The 16,870-nt window shown below is 50.2% G+C and overlaps 1 protein-coding gene across 1 annotated transcript; it reads left to right on the forward strand.

Annotated features, from left to right (window-relative positions):
• Nucleotides 1-5,606: 5,606 nt before the first annotated feature.
• KLK14 (kallikrein related peptidase 14) lies at nt 5,607-9,800 on the forward strand. Its single transcript, XM_060083091.1, has 5 exons — nt 5,607-5,646; nt 6,492-6,657; nt 8,211-8,464; nt 8,912-9,048; nt 9,645-9,800. The coding sequence occupies exons 1-5, from the start codon at nt 5,607-5,609 to the stop codon at nt 9,798-9,800; spliced, it is 753 nt and encodes a 250-aa protein (XP_059939074.1).
• The last annotated feature ends 7,070 nt before the right edge of the window (nt 9,801-16,870 follow it).

Raw genomic sequence — 16,870 nt, forward strand, 5'->3', positions numbered from 1 at the left:
TAGTGCTCAGATGGAACTGAGGCTCAGATCACCTCGGAAGAGCATAGAGAGGATTCAGAGAGTCCAGGAGTTTGTACGCTTCCTCCTGCGCTTACCAGCTGGATGACCTTGGACAAGCCACTTCCCCCTTCCCCCAGCCTCCGTTTCTCAGACTGTAAAATGGGCCCAAGATAGTCCCTAGCCCATGGAGCCTGGACTTTCCACGACCTCACCACCCTCATTTCCTTCTATTTTCTTCCCTGGCTCATGCTGCACCAGCCACACTGGCCTCCTCACTGGTCCCCAGACACATCAGACCTCCTTCCACCTCAGGGCCTTTGCACGTGCTGCTCTCTCTGTCTGGAACAGTCTTCCCCCAGTATCCCTGACAATCTGCAGGTCTTTGCTCAAAGATCCCCTCAATCAGGCCTTCCCCGGACACTGACCTCCTCCCTGCTTTCTTATTCTTCTTAGCACTCATAACTTGTAATCGTGTACATTGTATTTATTTAACTTTCTTTTGCTTGGTTGCCTTTCCTTCCACAATGGAAGCATCAAGAGGGTAGGGATCTCCGTCTATTTTGTTTACTGCTATATCCTCAGCACTTACAACCATGCCTGATACCTAGTAGGTGCTCAAGAAATATTTGTTGAATGGAAGGAAGGATAGGGAGAAAGGGAGAGAGGAAGGGAGGGAGGGAAGGAGGAATGAAAGAAGCTAACCCACATAAAGAAGTTACCTGGATAAACAAATTGTGGCGTATCCATACGGTGTTGTATGATCCAGCCTTAAAAAGGAAGGAAATTCTTGAGACTTCCCTGGTGGTCCAGTGGTTAAGAATCTGCGCTTCCACTGTAGAGGGTGCAGGTTCGATCCCTGGTCCGGAAAATAAGGTTCTGCATACCGCATGATGCAGTAAAACAAAGTATTAAAAAAAGGAAGGAAATTCTGTCCTTCTGACATGAACCTTGAGAATATTACGCTCAGGGAAATAAGCCAGACACACAAAACATAATCACACAATTACTACATGATGGCACTTATATGAAATACCTAGAGTAGTCAAATTCATAGAGACAGAAAGTAGGATGAAGGTTACCAGGGCCTGGGGGAGGGAGGATGGGAAGCCCGTATTTCACGGGGACAGAGTTGCAGTTGGGGAAGATGAAAAGGGTTTGGAGTCGGATGGTGATGGTGGCACAACCAAGTGAATGTGCTTCATGCCATTTAAAAATGTTTTAAGGGGCTTCCCTGGTGGCGCAGTGATTAAGAATCTACCTGCCAATGCAAGGGACACGGGTATGATCCCTGATCCCGGAAGATCCCACATGCCGCGGAGCAACTAAGCCTGTGCTCCACAACTACTGAGCCTGCGTTCTAGAGCCCGTGGGCCACAACTACTGAAGCCCACGTGCCTAGAGCCCATGCTCTGCAACAAGAGAAGCCACTGCAATGAGAAGACCGTGCACCGCAACGGAGAGTAGCCCCTGCTCACTGCAACTAGAGAAAAGCCCGAGCACATCAATGAAGGCCCAACACAGCCAAAAATAAATAAATAAATAAATAAATTTGTTTTAAATGGTAAGCTTTATGTTATGTATTTATTATATTTATGTATTTATTATATTATGTATGTATTATACTTCACCACAGTAAAAAATTTTATTTTTAAAAAAGTTTTGAACATTAAAAAAAAAGCAGAAAGAAGAACATAACACAGCACCTGGCTGAACCAAGACCTCAGTAGACGTGTGGGTTTTGTTTTTGGTTTTGTTTTTTGACAATTTAAAGTTGGAAATTCTTTTTTTTTTAACTTTTAATTTTGTATTGGAATATAGTTGATTAAAAGTGTTGTATTACAATGTTCATTGCAGCTCTATTTACAGTAGCCAGGACATGGAAGCAACCTAAGTGTCCATCGACAGATGAATGGATAAAGAAGATGTGGCACATATATACAATGGAATATTACTCAGCCATAAAAAGAAATGAAATTGAGTTATTTGTAGTGAGGTGGATGGACCTAGAGTCTGTCATACAGAGTGAAGTAAGTCAGAAAGAGAAAAACAAATACCGTAAGCTAACACATATATATGGAATCTAAAAAAAAAAGGTCATGAAGAACCTAGGGGCAGGATGGGAATAAAGATGCAGACCTACTAGAGAATGGACTTGAGGACAGGGGGAGGGGGAAGGGTAAGCTGGGACAAAGTGAGAGAGTGGCATGGACCAAATGTAAAACAGATAGCTAGTGGGAAGCAGCCGCATAGCACAGGGAGGTCAGCTGGGTGCTTTGTGACCACCTAGAGGGGTGGGATAGGGAGGGTGGGAGGGAGGGAGATGCAAGAGGGAAGAGATACGGGGATATACGTATATGTATAACTGATTTACTTTGTTATAAAGCAGAAACTAACACACCATTGTAAAGCAATTATACTCCAATAAAGATGTTTAAAACAAACAAACAACAAAAAAAATGTTATGTTAGTTTAAGGTGTACAGCAAAGTGACCCAGTTATACATATACATGTATTTTCAAATTCTTTTCCCATTTAGGTTGTTTTATAATATTGAGCCGCAGTACCCAGCTTAGACAGACCGCCCTCTGGAAACACTGTCCCCGCCCCTGGGGCTTCATCAGGCTCTTCAACACTGCCACCCCACCCCACACCACCCCACACCCCCATTAGAGCACACATCACACCAGCCTGAGTTTCCTGTTGCCTCTTAGGCCTTTCCTGCCAGACGTGAGTTTCTTGAAGGCAAGGACTGTGGCGATATGTTCCTTCATTCATTCATCATCAAATATTTTTTGAGGACCCCTGTCATGGCAAACAGTACTGTGGCGGGTGGAGTAGGGAGCAAGGCAGCCCAGAGTGGAGTCTGACGGGAGGGGAATGAATAGCCTGGCAGTGACCCTGAGGGAACTGGGGGCTGGGACGGGGAGGATAAGGCAGTTAACTGAGCACTCCCTGGGGTTTGCCAGGGCCTTCTGCTTAAGCCAAGTGCTCTTTCTAGGAAGAGGGAGATCTCAGGGTTACCTAGGCCTTCTAGCTCAGCAGAGGGTCCCCATGAGTCCCCCAAATCACAGCCTTCTGCTCAAATGGAGGGGGGCAGGGCTTGCACTTACCAGGAATTTGCTTTGTTGTTAATTCTTTATTTTGAAATGATAGACTCACAGGAAGTTGCACAGAGAGTACAGAGTCCCAATACCCTTCCCCCAGCTTCCCCCAGTCGTGACAGCTCAGATAACTGCAGTCCAAAATCAGAGTCGGGAAATTGACGAGGGTACCATGCTACTGACCAGACTACAGGTCTCATTCGGTGTTCATTGTTTACGCGCATATATTTGCCTGTGCACGTATGTGCACGTGTGTTTCTGTGTAATTTTATCCCAAGTGTAGATCCGCGTTACCACAATGGCATCAAGATGCAGAACTGAACGCTCACAGAGCGGCTGCCTGCGCCACCCCACGCCTTTAGAGGGGTTTCTGTTTCTGTCATCTCGCCTTTCTGGTTTACCAGGGCCTGAGCCAAGACCTTCAGTTCAAAGCAGCGACGCCCCTCAGCAGAGCCAGTTCACGGGAAACAGACACGCACAGGGGGCTAGGTGGGCATGTGGATTCAGAGGCACAGAGGGACTCCCTAGGGGTAGAGACCAGCCCAGGGGGAAAGGGGAGGAAAGTGGTTTGGCAGCAAGCGCCGGGGTTGGTGAGGGAGGGAGAGCGCAGAGACGTGGCCTCCTGAGTCGCTGCATGATGGTCCAGATGGGCTGCCCAAGCCCAGAGACAGATGCAGTCATTAGGGAATTTAAGAGGCTGGGGGAGGGGCTGAGGCCAGCGAGCCCTGCGCAAAGTTAGGATGAGTCCACCAAACCCAGGCCCTCCTCTGTCTGCCTGGAACCGCTCCCCACCTCATCACTCTGTCTCTCCTGCTCTCTCTGGGTCCCTGTCCCCTTCTCTGGGTCCCTGTCCCCCTTCTCTGGGTCCCTGCCCTCCTCTCTCTGGGTCCCTGTCCCCCTCTCTCTAACTCCTGGTCCCCCTCTCTCTGGGTCCCTGTCCCCCTCTCTCTGGGTCCCTGTCCTCCTCTCTCTGGGTCCCTGTCCCCCTCTCCCTGGGTCCCTGTCCCCCTTCTCTGGGTCCCTGTCCCCCTCTCCCTGGGTCTCTGTCCCCCTCTCTCTGGGTCGCTGTCCCCCTCTCTCTAACTCCTGGTCCCCTTCTCTCCGGGTCTCTGTCCCCCTCTCTCTGGGTCCCTGTCCCCCTTCTCTGGGTCCCTGTCCTCCTCTCTCTGGGTCCCTGTCCCCCTCTCTCTGGGTCCCTGTATCCCACTCTCCCCTGACCTCTCTGCAGAGCCTGAGTTGGGGGGCACAAGTTCTGCCCTGAGCCCCCGCCCTCACTCCCTGCCGGGGCCCTTGCTCCCCCACCTTTCAGGACTGTGAGGACCACAAAGTGAGAAAGCCTAGGAGACAGGACCACCTGGCACCAGTTGCCTCCAGCATCTCCAGTCTCCTGCCGGCTCCCGCCCCCACCCCCTTCTCTCTTCCTCTGCGGCTGTGTGTCCTCTGTGTCCCCTCTCCGTCCATCTCCCCATTGTCCTCTGCCTGGGCCTGCATCTCCGCCGCACTGTTCCCCGTATCACCACTTCCTTACTTGTCATCTCTTGGCCTCCTTTCCTCATCACCGCTATTATTCTGTGCGTTTGGAGTTGGGGTGCCTCTGCCTCTTTCCTCTCTCTCCACTTTTTTCTCTTTCTCTGTGTTTCTATTCTGCCTTCCCTTCTTCCCTCTGTTTTTCTGTTTCTGTCTCTCACTTTTCCACACTCACCTCTCCATGAATGTCTGTCCCTGTGCCCTGCCCCATCTGTTTTGTCTTTTTCTATCTGCCTCCCTTCCCCACCTGTATTCACCTCCTGCTCTTTCTCCACCTCCCTAAATTCTCTCTGCCTCTGACTCTTCTCTCTCTGGCCTGTATTTCTCTTACTCTTTCTCTGCCTCTCTACCTTCATATGCTACTTCTCTCACATTTCCTAGACTCTCTCTCCTCCCATGGCAGCCCCTCTCTCCGCCTCTGTCCCTCCCTCTCTCAGACCCTCTCCCACCCCCACCCCGTCCACCCAGCCCTGGGGTCCCCCTCCCTGGATTCCTTCCAGATTACAACACCTTCACCTACCAGGCAGGCAGGTTCTCATTAACAATTGTGACTACTTCTCTGGTGAGAAGAGAGAGGGAAGAGATGGGACATGGATCCTGGAATGGGTCGTAGGCAATTAAAAAAAAAAAAAAAAAAGTCAGAAGGGTGGAGGAGAAGCGCCATCTACTCAGACCAGAGATAAAAGGCCTCCGTGAGTGACAAGGAAGCAAGACATCTTCCCCACTCCTCCAGACAGGAGACATCAAGGCAGGACCTGAACCCTTCTCAGCATCCTCTCTCCAGCCACCAAGGAGCCCCCGGACCCTGCCCTCCTGGTCTCTGGCCTCTATTCTGTCCCTCATCCATGTCCCTAAGGGTCTTAGTCTCCATCTAAGACGCTCTCTCTGCCTCTGACCTATAACTTCTGGGTCTCTCGCAGCTTCCTTAACCCTCACTTTCTCTCTGCATTGGCCAGAATCCAGCTCCCGACCCTCAGAATGTTCCTCCTGCTGACAGCACTTCAGATCTTGGCTGTAGGTAAGAGAGCAGTGGGGCCTGGACTCTGAGAAGAGATGGGGAAGGGTCCTGGGGACCCGATGTGCTCACAGATGACCTGGTGAGAAGGGGCAGGGAGTCGTCTGGGGACCATGGCTGAGGAGCGTGCTGGAGGGGGCGCCTAAGTTCTAAGTTGTGGAGGTATTAGGAGATTGCAGGGTCCAGGGGGTGGTAGGAGGTGGGGAGAAATAAAAGAGGAATTGAGCAGAACTATCAGGTCTTGACTGGGTCTTATTAGAAAGGACAGCAGGACACTTCTTGATTGTGTTAGGGAAGAACTAATACGGGAAAGAAAACGTGTTGCCAGAAATGATGGTGGGAATGACGGTGGGGTGGTGAGGTCCTGGCAGGGAGGTTGGTGTGGCATGCAGAGTGGGTGTGGGGAGAGATCGTGGATCCTGGGGGGTCACATTGAGTGAGAAGTTTGCGGAAGGGACAGGGAGCTCCCTGAAGGTGTTGGAGGATTACTGGCTGGAATTGTGCTGTATTGTGAAAAGTGATGACAGAAAGTATTCATGGAAAAGCAGAGTCAAGCATAGTAACTGTACCAGGACCCTGGATGAGGTGGCCCTGGGATCCAATAATAGATACTATGGAGGTGCCTGGGCATGAGGCGGTGTCAGAAAACTCCCTAGTTATGTTGGGACAATAATGGGGGCAGTGTTGGGCATATCTCATACAGAGTGGGGTAGATAAAGTGGGTGGTTTAAGGATTAGGCAAAAAAGGGGGGATTTGTGGATTCCAGATGTCCTAGAGAGTTGAGGGTAGATGGTGAGCATTTGTTCATCCACTTTCCCCACTCCACCTCACCCTTGCCTTCTCCTAGCCATGGCACAGAACCAAGGGAACAAGATAATTGGTGGCTACAGATGCATCCGGAACTCCCAACCATGGCAGGCAGCCCTACTGGCAGGTCCCTGCCGTAGTTTTCTCTGTGGAGGGTCCCTGCTGTCCGACCAATGGGTCATCACTGCTGCTCACTGTGCCCGTCCGTGAGTGACCCCCTCTTTATTCTTCTGCCAAGTGAATTCCAGAGTCTAGCCCTGTGTAGAACCCAGTGTAGTAGCTGGACCCTGGTTTGGGGTCTAGATAAGAGCTTAGAACAACAGACCCGGCTCAGAACATGGAACCCAGCCATAAATCTTGAACTCAGTTTAGATTCTAAAAGCAGATCAACCATTTAGAACCCATACACAAGCTTAGAGTCCCACACAGAATCTAGAATCTAACACATAACCTGAGATCCATCCAGAGGCCAAGCTCTACATAGAGACTAAGATTAGGAGTCTGTTCCAGAGTAGTGGTTGAATTCTGCACACAGTCTACCTTCAGAAATTCAGGACCCCCCTCAGAACACTGCCTGGAATCCAGAGTCAGGTTCAGAACCCACAGTCCAGCCATAAATCCAGAAACCTGCTTACAGCTCAGAGCATAAGATAAAGACAGAAGCTGAAGCTTGTTCTAGATCCAGCATTTAATCCAGAGTCTAGTCTACAGCTCCTCTCTGAGCAGCCTAGAACCCAGACCTCAACCCGCCATCTACATCCCAGAATGAAGACCATGATCTAAAGCTTCATATCGAACCCAGAGCCCTTCTCAGATTCTAGACTGAAACCTGGACCTCAGACCCCAGACTAGAAGTCAAAGTCCAGATAAAAGCTCATCCAGTGCCCATAAACCAGATCTAATGCCAAAAACTAAAGTTCAGTGTAGAACCTAGGGCCCAGAGTCTAGAATGGAAACCAACATCTAGAACATGGGATCCTGACCATAACCTGGAGCTCCATCTAGAACCCAGGGCCTGGCCTGAGGTCAAGGGCTCAGACCAGAGTCTAGAACCTAGAGCCCAGGCTATCACCTGTAATTTGATCTAAGACAGAACCCAACCTAGAATCAAGAATGCAGACCAGTGTTTAGAGCCCTGAGCCCAGCTGGAGCACAGAGCTCAAACCGTTGTCTACAACCCAGGTCATAAACCAGAGCTTAATCAAGAACCCAGAACTCAACCTAGAAACTGGAGCTCACACCGGCATCTAGAAGTATGCTATCATCCAGATTCAATCTAGAACACAGCGCCTAGCTTAGAGTCAAAAGTGCAGGATGTTTAGAGTCCAAAGGCCAGGCTAGAACTGGAATGGAGCCTCCCTGAAGCAATAGAGTAACTGGAATGGATACTCCAGAATATCAATTCTGATCTAGAGCCTAGAGCCACAGCCCAGAGTCTCACTTAGAACTCAGAGTATTGATCCAGGTGCAGACCCTAGGACAGAGCCAGGGCCGTTCTCAACCAACCATCACCTTATACCCAAGTCAGAAGGCAAAGTGCAGCCCACAAGGGGAAGGGGAGAATGGTAAGATTGGGTCCAGAGAGAAAGCCCAGGCTGGGGGAGAGTGTACAGGATGCCAGGAAACACTCAGCCTGCAGTTAGAGGGAGGGTTAGACTTGAGGAAAACTCATCACCAGGGAAGGGAGCATCGCTGGAGGGTGGGGAGAGGTCTCCAGGTCAGATCCTGAGCAGCGCTACTCTCGGGGGTCGTGGGCCAGGATCCTTCGAGTAGCCCTGGGCAAGCACAACCTGAGGATTTGGGAGGGCACACAGCAGGTGCTGCGTGTGGTCCGCCAGGTGCCACACCCCCAGTACAACCCCCGGACCATCGAAAACGACCTGATGCTGCTGCAGCTGGAGCGGCCTGCTCGACTGTGGAGGGCAGTGAAGCCCATCACCATGGCCAGCTCCTGTGCCAGCGCAGGGACTCCCTGCCTTGTGTCGGGCTGGGGCACAATATCCAGTCCCACAGGTGAGAGTCCTGCATCAGGAAAGAGAGTCTGAGTCCTGTGTCTGAGGGAGGAAGGGCTAGGGGCCTGGACCCCTGCGTCTGAAGGGGGAGGGCCTGGGGTCTGGATCCTGGGTCTGAGGGAGGAGGGGCCGGGGGCCTGGACCCCTGGGTCTGAGGGGGGAGGGGCTGGGGGCCTGGATCCTGGGTCTGAGGGAGGAGGGGCCGGGGGCCTGGATCCTGGGTCTGAGGGGGGAGGGGCTGGAGGCCTGGATCCTGGGTCTGAGGGAGGAGGGGCTGGGGGCCTGGATCCTGGGTCTGAGGGGGGAGGGGCTGGGGGCCTGGATCCTGGGTCTGAGGGAGGAGGGGCCGGGGGTCTGGATCCTGGGTCTGAGGGAGGAGGGGCCGGGGCCGGGATCCTGGGTCTTGTTGGAGGGTAGACTCCATTGTAACCCCTCAGTGCCCCTGCAGCCAGGTTCCCTAACTTTCTGCAATGCGTGAACATCAGCATCTCCTCGGATCAGGAGTGTCAGTCGGCCTATTCTGGAGCCATCACTGCTGGCATGGTCTGTGCAGGGGTCCCCCAAGGTGGGAAGGACTCTTGTCAGGTGAGGCCCAGGGAAAGCATGGGCAGGGGGATTGTTTGGAGCAGGGACTTAGGTACAAAAGGACCGCAGGAACATGACGATCAGGGGAGCCCCACCCCTCCACACACACAGAGAACGAGAGAGGTTGTAATAGCCAGGCTGCCTCCACGCTGTTCGCCCTTGGGTATTGGACCTCAGTTTTCTCATCTGTCCCATGGGGGTAGCAGGTCTTAGTCGGTGGAATGAGATGAGATAGTCCATGGGAAGAGCACAGAGCTCTGATCACCACTCTCATTGCCATCATCACATACGGGTACCTGGAAAGCCGGGCTCAGGTCCTCTAGAGATCTTAATCCATCCCTGAGCAATGGCTCCAGAGACAGGGGATGTGGAAACACACACATAGTTTTCTAGAGACAGAGCTAAGATGAAGAGGGGCCCAAGGGACAGAGACAGAGTGGGAACCCGTGACCCCAACGCCCAGGGGCTGAGATCTCCAGAGCCCCTGCCCAGGGGTCTCAGCCCACCCCCATCCCATCTTTGCCTCTCGGGTTCTCCATGCCCACGGCTCTGGTCATCTGTCTGTGGATGTCTCCATCTCTGTCTCTCCCCCTCAGGGTGACTCCGGGGGACCCCTGGTGTGCAGAGGAGAGCTCCAGGGCCTCGTGTCCTGGGGGATGGAGAACTGTGCCCAGCCTGGTTACCCCGGCGTCTATACCAACCTGTGCAAGTACCAAACCTGGATCCAGGAGACCATACAGAGCAGACCATAGCCGATATTACAGAATATCACCTGCCCACATGCTCCCCAAAACCCTGCTCTTCTTTCCCAGAGCAGTTCCTTCAGGGGTTCTCTCTGCACCCCACAACATCCCCGTCATTATTCAAGGTGCCCCTGAGACACACAGAGCAGGAGCGTGAAGGCAAAGGCGCTGCATTGGCACCATATTCCAAAGAAGACAATTTTCAAGACTCATAGTGTCTGTAAAAACCAGACTAATAAAACTTTAACAATCCTAAATTCCATTCTCCATTCATTTAGTTCACCCAACAGATATGCACACAGAGGTCCAATCATGCCCAGCCAGGAGCCAAGCTCCAAAGTGCATGGTGTCCCCTGGGGGTCTGTCCCCTCACCATCCACTGTACTTGGTGTGGTAGAAGGAAGCGCCCCAGCCTTGCGCTGCGACCCTGAGCAGGGACTGCTGAGGTCCCGGACAGGGAGGGCAAAGACCTACCTTGTTTCCTGGAAGACACTATGGAAGTGAAGAGATGCTCTTTTCCCTGATCAGATCTCAGGTGAGGAGAGTTGAGTTAATCACACTCAGGTCCTGACAGAGCTCTGCTCTCGTTTTATTTATTTCCATTTGTCATCCCTGGCTCTGGTTGCCCTCCCTCCCCAAAGGCATCAACACAGATGGCCTTGAATACCCTGTATCCTTGGAACACATGCATTGTCACATTGTGTTGCTTCTAATTTACACAAAATCATTGTGTTATGAATCTCATTCTTACTTTCATTCAAGAACGATTATTTATCGGGCACCTACTGTGTGCAAGGCATTGGTCTACTTATTGCGCACCTACTATGCACCAGGCATTGGTCTATTTACTGGGTACCTACTATGCGCCAGGCATGGTTCTAGGTACTGGAGGTAGGGCTGCGAATGAGCCAGACAAATCTAAATGCTTCTCATCACAGAGCTTGCATTCTAGCAGGAGGTCACAGACAAGAAACAGTAAACATAATTTAAAAGCAAAGTAGAGAGTCCCTATGAATAAAAAAAATCATTAAACTTGGGCTGGGTGGCAGCTCTTTTGCATGTGCCAGAGCCAGTTCATACCAGCCCATAAGAGCCTCTTGGCAAATTTTCAGGAATTTTGAGAGCCGGTTGCTAAACACAGCCATTATTAAAAATTAAATTACATAAACTTACAATTAAGTAATTTATACTTTTTAAAAGTCAATACTCAAAACTCATCAATTCCTAATTATTTTTACTGATATCTCTGCTTGGAGGCTGTTTATGTCTGTCACATTCCATCTGTAATGGTGAGCATCTGGGCATCCCTTCCCGATTCCATGTCCATCTTCTCGTGGTTCTGTGCCTGGGTACCGCAGAGCTCAGATACGGTTCACCTGCCACATGTGTTCACCGCCTCTGTTGGGGAAAGCCCAGGATCAGAGAGTTCTGAGGTGGCAGGTCTGGAACCCGCCTCACTACAATAGCTCAAAAGCTTGCTGGGGTGAGGGCTTCCCTGGTGGCGCAGTGGTTGAGAGTCCGCCTGCAGATACAGGGGACAGGGGTTCGTTCCCCAGTCTGGGAAGATCCCACATGCCGCGGAGCGGCTGGGCCCCTGAGCCATGGCTGCTGAGCCTGCGCGTCCGGGGCCTGTGCTCCGCAACGGGAGAGGCCACAACAGTGAGAGGCCCGCGTACCGCAAAAAAAAAAAAAAAAAATTGCTGGGGTGAATATAGCCAATATTTTATAAAACTATAAATGGAGCATAACCTTTAAAAATTGTGAATCACTATATTGTATACCTGGAAATTATATAATATTTTACAGCAACTATACTTCAATTAAGAAAAAGAAAAAAGAGGTGAAAACAAGATTGCTGGGGGGACTTCCCTGGTGGCACAGTGGTTAAAAATCTGCCTGCCAATGCAGGAGACACGGATTCGATGCCTGATCCGGGAAGATCCTACATGCCGCAGAGCAACGAAGTCCCAGGGCCACAACTACTGAGCCTGAGCTCTAGAGCCACGATCTACAACTATTGAAGCCCACATGCCTAGAGCCCGTGCTTTGCAACAAGAGAAGCCACGGCAATGAGAAGCCCATGCACCGCAGTGAAGAGTAGCCCCTGTTCGCCACAACTAGAGAAAGCCCGGGCACAGCAACAAAGACCCAATGCAGCATTAAAAAAACAAAAAGAAGATTGCTGGGAAGTGGAGACTGCACCTTTTGTCATGGTGATACAGACACACCTTGGCTTTCCTGTGTGGCAACCACACGAGCTCTGTGGAGGAAAGGAGTTGAAAGCAGCTGTGTACTTGAGTAGCTCTGAGTCCCCAGAGAGATGAAGACACGGACCATCCTGTAATTCTTGGCCTGCATCCTACTATAAAGCTAAGTAAAAATAGTTTAGATTAAAGTAATCTTTAATCTGATTTCCAACTCATATTCCCAGCTGTGATGGTTACGTACCCTATTTTATTGCTTCTTAGATGCACATCCCTCTCCCATTTTTACAACCTCCGTAAGTGGGAGGCATCTTATAATTAGCTGATGGTGTTATGTCTTAGCATTATGCCCTAATTTCATCGATGGCTCCTTTTTCTTTCTCAGTGGTATACAAAATAATAGTGCCAATACAACTGAGGCATTTTAGATTGATGAAATAGGGTATGCAGGCAGGTGGGTGTGGGTGAGGAGTCAGGTTTCAGTATTAAATAGGCGATCTTATTCCACCAAAGATGGTGTGACGTTATTTCACACCAAAATACTGTGTTAACAGCCTATACATGTTACTGTCTGCCCATCTGGTTTATTACTGCTCACTGCCACGGTGTTGGTGTTTTCCCAACCTGTGTTGTCCAAGATGGTAACCACTAGCCACATGTGGTCATTTAATTTTTTTTTTTTTTTCTTTTGCGGTACGCGGGCCTCTCACCGTTGTGGCCTCTCCCATTGTGGAGCACAGGCTCCGGACGCGCAGGCTCAGCGGCCATGGCTCACAGGCCCAGCCACTCCGCAGCATGTGAGATCTTCCCAGACCGGGGCACGAACCCGTGTCCCCTGCATTGGCAGGTGGACCCCCAACCACTGCGCCACCAGGGAAGCCCCTGGTCATTTAATTTTTAAACTAAAATTATCTATATTGAATATGCATTACAATTCCATTCCTCAGTCACACTCGCCACATTTCTGATGCTCTATAACCGTGTGTGGCTGGTGGCTGCCATATTGGACAGCACAGATAAATAGATCTCCATCATTGCAGAGAGTTCTGTTGGATAGGACTGCTTGAGTCTATACCCTTGCTCCTAGTGTGGTCCAGGGGACAGCAGTATCAGAATTATCTGGGGCTTATTAGAAGTCAGAGTCTTGGACCCCACCCCAGACCGACTGAACCGGAATCTGCATTTTAACAAGACCCCCAGGGGACTCAATGCTTATTAGAGTTTGAGAAGCACCACTCCATGGTATACATCCACCAGGTTTAAGGACCCAGTCCCCCAGTGATGGACACCTAGTTTCCTTCTACTACCCAAGCAATACTGCAATGACCATTTGGGGTCAGGCCCCTTATATAACTATAGAAGACTTCTCTGGAATATCACAGGAGCAGGAGCACTGGGCCAAAAGCCTTACTTTTAATCAATTTCACCAAGTACTGGCAAGTTTTTGCCCAGATAAGAAGGATTCATATCTCTCCACACCCTCAAAAATGCCTGTAGTTCATTCATTCATTCAGCAAATATTTACTGAATCCTATTATGTGCCAGTTACTGCTCTAGGAACAAAGCAGCTAATATTGTTGCCCTCGGGGAACTCACTTCTGGAGGTGAGGCAAACAAGGGACAAATAAATGAGTAAAACATGAAATATTGGGAATTCCCTGGCAGTCCAGTGGTTAGGACCCAGCACTTTCACTGCCATGGCCCAGGTTCGATCCCTGGTCGGGGAACTAAGATCCTGCAAGCCTCACGGCACTGCCAAAAAAAAAAACAAAACAAAAAAAACCATTAGATATTACAGATGGGAGTAAGTGCTTTGGAGAAAAATAAAGCAGAGTAAGGGGATAGAGAATGTCAGAGGAAGGTTATAATTTTAAGTGGGTTATACAGTGGGTGGTTAACTCAGCAGGGCTATGTTGTCCAAACCCTGCACATTACAAAAAAAAAGTTAGGCCCTTGCCTAACATCTGGGAGATAACCTCTAAACCTTTGTAATATTCTGCCTCATAACAGTGTCTTTCTTTACCTGGGGACCTTGGGCCACGCCAGATAGTCTATCCTAATAGGATGATTTGTGATGGAGGTCTTGGGGCATATTTGACCTGAGGAGGAGCTGGAGACTAAGGTCAGCCATGCAGGCAGACAGCCATGTGCCTATGTGACTGACCCCCAATAAAAAACATAGACACCAAGGCTCAGGTGGACTTTCCTGGTGGGTAATCCTTTGTACGTGTTGTCACACGTTGTTGCTGGGCAAAGTAAGTGCTGTCTATACGACTTCTCTGGGAGAGGACAACTGGAAGCTCGTGCCTGGTCTCTCCTGGACTTGGCCCCCTGTGTCTTTTTACTTTGCTGTAATAAACCAAAATCATGAGTGCAGGAGCTTTTCCGAGTTCTGTGAGCCCTTCTAGTGATTCCCTGAACCCATCTCAGGGATCTCCAACTACAATGGTCAAGGAAGTCTTCATGGAGAGGATGATAAGAATGGAAGAAACCAGGCAGACATCTGGTTTGGAAGAGGGGTCCAGGAGTGGGAATTAAAGTACTAAAGTTCTGAGATGGGATTGTGCCTGGCATGAGAGGGGCAGGAGAAGAGGAAGCGGTAGGTGACATCAGAGGACTACTGGGGCCAGATGGTCTAGAGCCTTGTTGGCCACCATAAGGAAACCTGACTTTCACTCTAGTGAGGTGGGAGGCACCGCGGGCTTTCCAGAAGAGGTGTGGCCTGCCCTGACTTACATTTTATAACAAAAGGTCGCTCTGGCTGCTGTGTGTAAACAGTGTAGGCAGACAAGGACAGAAACAGGGAGACCAGATAAGAAACTTGCAATAATCCAGATGAGAGATGATGGTGGCTGGGAGGGACCCGGGTGGCGAGGATGGAAGATGTTGAGAAATGGTCCGATTCTGGATCTCTTTTGAAGGTAGCGCTGGCAGGGTTTGGTAACAGAATGGATGTGTGGTGTGTGAGAAAAGGAATTCAAGGGCGAGACTGAGGTTTTGGCTGAGGAATGAAAGGACGAAGAAACTATTTACTGAGAAGATCAAGCCCATCTGGAACACGAGAGAGGTGAAGGACAAGAGTTTGGTTTTGAACGTGAATCTATTGAGTAGGCAGTTGGATGTCAAGTCGAGAGTTTAAGAGCGAGGTCTGGCTGGAGACATAAAATTTGGGAGTCATCAGCATGTAGATGGTATTTAAAGCCACAGGAGCAGGTGAGATCACCGGGGGAGTGAGCATAGACCGAGCAAAGAAGGGGGCCAAAGGCTCCAGCGTGTAGAGATCGGGGACGTGAGTAGGAAACAACACCAGTCACGAACGAGAAGCAGTCAGTGAGTTATGAGGAAGACCAGGAGGAAGGGAGTGTCTCAGAAGCTGAGGACAAGTGAACTGCTTGTTAAATGCTGCTGATAACTAAGATGAATCCCAAAGGGCTAGCCACTGAGTTCAGCAACATGGACCTTATTGGTGCCCTTAAAAGAGGCACAGTTGGTGGAGCGGTGGGCATGGAAGCCTGCATGGAGTGGGCTCAAGAGAACAGGAGGAGAGCAACGCCAGACAGGACGTGTAGCCCACAGTTTGGAGTATTGCAGTCCAAGGGGGCAAAACGTGGGTCAGGGGCTGAAGGAGAGCACAAACGTTGAGAGAAGGTTTTTAAAAAATTCTTTTCACAGAACATGGGAGAAATGGTAGCATGTTTGTATGTTAATGGAGAAGGAAAAAATGGATGATGCAGGCAAGGCGGCAGAGGGCTGCTGGCCGGAACAGTGTCCTCGAGGAGGTGAGAGGGCAGGGGGCACCTCGCACGAGTGGAGGTGTCTTTCTTAGACGGAGGTGAAGATTGTTCATCTGTAGAAATGGGAGAGGAGGCGGAGCCCGTGGGCACAGATGCAGGTGGGTGGCAAGACTGACCTTTCTTTCTAGGGTTGGTTATTCTGATGGGTGAAAAGTGGTATTTCGTTGATGTGTGAGAAAGATGATGACTGGGACCAGCATCCTTCATAACATGGATCCAGCTCTAAAGAAGAAGTCACGTGTCTCAATTTCTTGTGCATCTTTCTCTCCAAAAGACCATGTCTGATTTCTCCCCAGGCGTCTCTCTTTCCACCTCTTACGTCGTCTTGCCTTTGTCTCTCCCTGCATTTCCTCTGCTCTCTCCCATCCACCTTGTTTTTCTGTCTCTGTTATTTATCCCTTTGGGTCTTTCTCAGTCTCCCCATCCCTTCACATTTGCATCAGGGCCTCTGCTCTGGGCATGGGTGTAGGGCTAACTTTCTCATCCCAGCCAGCACTTCCAACCAGAACTTCCAGTTCCTGCTTGACAAAGTACCTCATTTTGAAGCCAAGCTATAGGGTGGGGCCCCCGGGAACCTCAGACTGCCTCCATCTCCAGCTTTACTTATTTAACAAGCATGTTTGTGGCCTTTGGCTCGTGTCAATCTCTCCTATAAGCATCTTCAAATATTAGCTCATTTAACCCTGCTCTATGAGGCGGGTGCTATCGATAGTGCCATTTTACGGGGGGCACAGAGTGGCTATGTCACTTGAACTCAGTTCTGAACCACTAGGAACACTGTCTCTTTTTCTAGTCCTTTTTCTTTCTTTCTCTAGCCCTTCTCTCTGAGGGGGACAGACCCTGATCTATGAGACAGTACCCCTGGATTTGGTCTACCTGGCATGTGACTTTCAGCTGCTCACTGAACTCCTTGGGCTCCCGTTGCCTTACTGATCAAGTGGGGAGGTAGAATACCCCCAATTCTTGGTGGGTCCATGACCTCACTTCAACAAGAGTCGGCCAGTCATAAACCCTAATATCAGTGTTGACCTGGCACTCACCCCTCAGCAAATACCAAAGACAGCCACCCCACTCCAAGTTC

The sequence above is a fragment of the Mesoplodon densirostris genome, chromosome 19 (genome assembly GCF_025265405.1).
Source record: "Mesoplodon densirostris isolate mMesDen1 chromosome 19, mMesDen1 primary haplotype, whole genome shotgun sequence".
NCBI lineage: Eukaryota > Metazoa > Chordata > Mammalia > Artiodactyla > Ziphiidae > Mesoplodon > Mesoplodon densirostris.